Source organism: Neopelma chrysocephalum, unplaced genomic scaffold, assembly GCF_003984885.1.
Source record: "Neopelma chrysocephalum unplaced genomic scaffold, ASM398488v2 Primary Assembly neopelma1_91676, whole genome shotgun sequence".
Lineage (NCBI taxonomy): Eukaryota > Metazoa > Chordata > Aves > Passeriformes > Pipridae > Neopelma > Neopelma chrysocephalum.
Window position 1 is genome coordinate 1 of NW_020920447.1, and position 5,196 is coordinate 5,196.

The following is a 5,196-nucleotide window of genomic DNA, read 5'->3' on the forward strand; positions in this document are numbered from 1 at the left end:
CCCCAGTATAACCCAGAGATCTCCCAGTGATCCTCAGTATGGCCCAGTAACCCCCTCAGTAACCACCCAGTGTGTCCCAGTGACCTCCAACTGCCCCCCAGTATGGCCCAGTGATCCTGCAGTGAGCACCCAGTAACCCCCAGTATGGCCCAGTAACCTCCCAGTGTCCCCCCGTGTGTCCTGGCAATTCCTCAGTAACTCCCGAGTTCTCTGCCAGTGTCCCCCAGTGTGCCCCAGTTCCCCCACAGTCCCTGCAAGAATCCCTCAGTAACCCCCCCAGTCCTCCCAGTGCCCCCTGGTTCCCCCCAGTGTGTCCCAGTATCCCCCAGTGCCCCCCCAAAGCCCCCCAACTGTTCCCAGTGTGTCCCCAGATGCCCTTGGCCTTTCTGTGAGCATGGCAGGGAGGGGGGATGTTTTTGTGGTCAGAGGGTCCAGGGGGTGCTCCTGTAGTGAGATGAAGGGTTGGGGACATCAGGGATGGGGTTTGGGGACAGTGGAATTGGGGGTACCAAGGAGGGAATTGGGGCCATGGGGAGGCCCTGGGGACATTGGAGACACCAGGGGGGTCTTGAGGTGTCAAGGGGGGAACTGGGGACACCAAGAGGGTCTTAAGGACATCAGGGGGTCTCAGGACTCACCTGCTCTTGGTGCAGCCCCTATTCTCTCCCCCCCAGGCCTCTTTAACCCCCCCCAAATGTCCCCTAACCTCCATTTTCCCCTTAATCCCCTCCCCCCACAGATCCCTTTGATGCCCCAATGCCCCTAAGACCTCTTTTAACTTTCCTAAATGCACTCTAAGCCTCCCCAAAACCCCCAAATCCCCATCCAAACTCCCCAGATCGCCCAGATCTCCCCCAGCCCCCCCCCTTCAAATCCCTTCCAACTCCCCCCCAAAGATCACCCTGGGACAGGAACACAGTGGACTGTACTGGGGGCACTGGGCTGTACTGGGAGGGCTCTGGGGGAGGCTCAGGTGTCCCATGACAAGGAGGCCCAGCTCCAGGAGAGATCTGGGGAGCAGTGAGGAGGTACTGGTCTGTACTGGTATGTCCTGGTCTGTCCTGGTCTGTACCCCCAATCCCCAAAGCCCCTCCCCAGCTCCCCCAGGACCCTCCTGCACCCCAAAGCCCCCCAGGTCCCTGAGTTGGTCCTGCTGCCCCTTGAGCATCTGCAGCTCCTGCAGAACCAGGCATTTCTTTGCTCCCCACAGCGTGGTTCCCACCCCCAGAATGGAATCTGGAGGCAGCAGGATGTGCCCAGTGCTCCCATTTCCTACAGTGCAAAGGGGCTGCAGGGAATGATTCCCCTGCTCTTGCAAATCTGCCAAAACCTGCAGGGCACAGAAGGGGGAGCTTCAGGAATTTGCTGGCCTTGGGAGTGGAGCTCACAGGGTATTGAGAGGAACATATCCCTCAAATACAATCTCTGTGCATACACAATATCTGTCTGGACAGACAGATAAAGCAATAATCAGATATATTCTGTATCATATATATGGTACATATTCTATAGAATCCATCCTTAGATATTGTATGATAGATCTGTAAGATATTATAAATAATAAGCAATAATAAGGCAAGTGTCCTCCTTAGGGACACACACTTCAGAAGGGAACTTGCACTTGACCCCCCCCTCTCTTCAGCTTTGAGCCACCCGGTGCCACAGAGGGGGACAGAGCTCCTGTGGAACACATTGACAGAGAGCAAGGAATAAACCCAAAGTATTGCCTGGGTCTGTTCCCTGGGGGTCTGTGCAGCAGCAAGCCCAGCCCCACACTGACTGCTCTGGGCTGTGCAGGCATTTGTGCTTCTGCCTGTCTCACACACACACACAGAAGTCTGGTGTAGTGCTGCCCTCAGGAAACCCCCCCCAACCTTGTTCCAGCTAAAGCCGTGGAATTTGTCTTTGTTTCCCTTGGGTTCAGGGTCAGGCTGTGCCTGTGTCCAGCCCAGAGGCTCAGAAAAGCATTTCTCCCGTCCCACTGCAATCTGCTGCTGCAGACAGGACCCAGGCACTGGTGGCACTGGGAGTGAACAGCAGAGTGTTTCCAGGGGCTCTCTGAAGGAACACAAGTGTCCAAAGAAACCAGCACAAGTGTCCACAGAAGTCCCAGTCCTTCATCCCTGAATGAGCTTGTTCAGCCCAGGAAAAACTGTCTAAGTTTTATTTCCATGGAAGGAGGTTTTTCCCACTTTAACACCAGTTTGGTTCCAAACTGGTTTCTTCATTTCCTCCTCCCAGTTTCCCTGAGGGACACTGACAGGGACCATGGACATTGACAGGGATCACAGAGTTTGTCCCTTGGCCATACATCTCCTGTTGTGTGGCAGCACAGGAGAGGTTAATTAGAGCCCAGGCTCCAATCCCAGGGCGCCCCTTGAAGAAGACCTTGAAACCAAACTGCTTTCCTATTGGGGGGTTACATTCATTCCCCATCGTGTAGTCGTGAAAGAAGTTGCCAGTGAATTTGCCAGAAAGCATAAAAAATAGAAGAGCTCACAGTTATACACAAATACAGGTAATTACTGTTCTGACTACACATTCCAGATTAATTTGGTGCAGTGATAATAAAAATCATAAACCCACATAATGCTGTGCAAGAGAACACAGATTGACCAAGTGAAGTCCTACATTAACAGAGGTAAATTCGAGAAGGTCAGCAGTGCACTGTTTTACTCCTGCTAACACTTGTGGACAGTCTGACACTGACTTCATGTACAGGATGGACGTTCCTGTGTCCCTGGGGCTGCCAGTGCCATGGTGGGCAGCAGGAACCACAGAGGATGGTGCCAGTGAGGCAAAGAACCACAGCCACAGATTGGCTTCTGTGTCTGGGCCAGCAGAATGGATTCTGTCATTCCATTTGCATGGCCCGTTCCAGCTTAACAATTTCAGTGTCTGACTGCCCAGGATCCTCTCACGCTAAACTTCACAGACCAGCCTTTGGCACTGGTAGGCAAAAAGTAGCCTTTAATCCTTGCAAACATGGAAAGTGCACACCCAGAATATTGGCACAGCACAGCAGAGGAATCCAATTGTCAGAAATGATGGCAGAGGAGGAGTGGAAGGTGGAAGCATTTGCACACCAAAGCACAGTGGTAATGATGCAGGCCTGAAGTCCAGTGATTTCATATTTATTCTCTACACTGAAACTAGGAAGAAAAAAATTGAGTTTTAAATGACAGTACATTAATTCAGTTTTTGATTAATATCTAGCAACTCAATCAAGTGCTCAAGAAATGTCCTCACTCTCCTCATCCTCTCTCAATTAAATACTTTTTTATTTGGCTGAAACTTCATATTTTGGAGTATATTTTGGAGTATATTTTGGCTGAATCTTAACATTTTGCAGTTTGGGGAGGGGTTCATGTCACTATTTCTGAGGGGCTTTTTGCGTGAATCTGGGTGGTTTGGGTTTTTCTGGGCTGAATCTTGGTGTTTTGGAGGATTTATGGTCACAGGATGCCCGGTGAGTTCTAGAGATGGACTTGGGCAGGAGGAACCCCCAAGCCAACGCGCTCAGCCCTTGTTTTCTCCCCATCAGGATTTGTCCTTCCCAAAGCTTGGGCGGATGGAGGAGGAGGCTGCGAGGAAGAGGAAGATGCCTTGGGCCCCCCAGGCAGGTGAGGAGGAAGTCAGTGGCCCTTTGGGCGGGTGTTGTGCTGGCTCTGGCAGCCCAGCATGGCCCCCGGCTGCAGGACAACCCCGCTGCCGCCGCCGTCCTGCCGGGGCCGGAGTTGGGGGGATGTCCTTGGCCTTCCCTGTGGGCCGGAGGCAAATCCCCTCCCTGTCCTTCTTGCTTCCTGCCCCAGGCCCCGAGCTGAGGACAGAGAGCCCGGAGGACAAATCCCCGCGGCAGAGCCTGGTGGGAGAGGCTGTTTTGAAGGGCTCCACGGTGCAGGAAGGCAGCGGGGAGGAAAAGGGCCGGAGATCCACCCACAGGAGGGGCTCCAAAGCTGGAGCCAGCCCAGGGTGCTCTGAGGAGGAAAGAGCCATCCTGTGCCAGGAAGGCGGCCGGAGCTTGAGGCGGAGCTCTGAGCTGGTGGTCCCTGAGCAGCCTCCCAGCAGGCAGAAGCCCTTCAGGTGCTTGGAATGTGGGAAGAGCTTCAGGAAGAGCCCCGACCTGCTCCGACACCAGCACATCCACACTGGGGAACGGCCGTACACGTGTGGGGAATGTGGGAAGAGCTTCAGGCAAAGCTCCACCCTGATCGAACACCGTCGCATCCACACTGGGGAACGGCCCTATTTGTGTGGGGAATGTGGGAAGAGCTTCATCCAGAGCTCCAAGCTCCTGACCCACCAGCACATCCACACTGGAGAACGTCCCTACATGTGTGGGGAATGTGGGAAGAGCTTCAGGGCCAACTCCACTCTGATCCGACACCAGCATATCCACACTGGGGAACGGCCCTACCCATGTGGGAAATGTGGGAAGAGCTTCAGGGACAGCTCTGATCTCCTCACCCACCAGCGCATCCACACTGGTGAATGGCCATATACGTGTCGGGATTGTGGGAAGAGCTTCAGGACGAACTCCCACCTGATCCAACACCAGCATATCCACACTGGGGAACGGCCCTACACGTGTTGGGAATGTGGGCAGAACTTCAGGCAGAGCTCCCACCTCCACACCCACCAACACATCCACACTGGGGAACGTCCCTACACGTGTGGGGAGTGTGGGAAGAGGTTTCGGACCAGCTCACATCTCCTCCTGCACCAGCGGACGCACACGGATGAGAGGCCCTTCCGCTGCACCGACTGCGGGAAGGGCTTCAAGCAGAACTCCACCCTCGTCACCCACCAGCGCATCCACACTGGGGAGAGGCCCTATAAGTGTGGGGAGTGTGGAAAGAGCTTCACCGACAGGTCTAGCTTGACCTACCACGTACGGACCCACCACTAAGAGAAGCCCTTTGAATGCCCCGACTGCAGGAAGAGCTTCGGCCGCTGCTTCCACCCCAAATGAAGCCCTTGATGGTGAGGCAACCCCTGGAGTCCAGGGACTGTCAGTCCATCCCTTTCGACCACAAAGGGCCAGTCCCCTTTCCCAGGGGCAGCTTCTTCCAACAGAACCCTTCTTGGGGGGTGTGTGGAGATTCCTGCCTTGGCTGGGAAACCCCAAGGTCACTGCTGGAGGTTGAGAGCAGAGATCTCCCCAGGAGCGTTGGTCTGGGGGTGTTCCATCCATCT

General features: G+C 54.6%; 1 protein-coding gene across 1 annotated transcript; it reads left to right on the forward strand.

Moving 5' to 3' along the window:
* The first annotated feature begins 3,571 nt into the window (after positions 1-3,571).
* Positions 3,572-4,909, forward strand: LOC113980017 (zinc finger protein 239-like). Its single transcript, XM_027707288.1, has 2 exons — positions 3,572-3,623; positions 3,813-4,909. The coding sequence occupies exons 1-2, from the start codon at positions 3,572-3,574 to the stop codon at positions 4,907-4,909; spliced, it is 1,149 nt and encodes a 382-aa protein (XP_027563089.1).
* The last annotated feature ends 287 nt before the right edge of the window (positions 4,910-5,196 follow it).

Excerpts from the sequence above, each read along its gene's own strand:
- LOC113980017 (XM_027707288.1), top strand. The coding sequence starts at position 3,572 with ATGGAGGAGGAGGCTGCGAGGAAGAGGAAGATGCCTTGGGCCCCCCAG. Across the intron at positions 3,624-3,812 it reads GCCTTGGGCCCCCCAGGCAG|GCCCCGAGCTGAGGACAGAG; the intron begins GTGAGGAGGAAG and ends TTCCTGCCCCAG.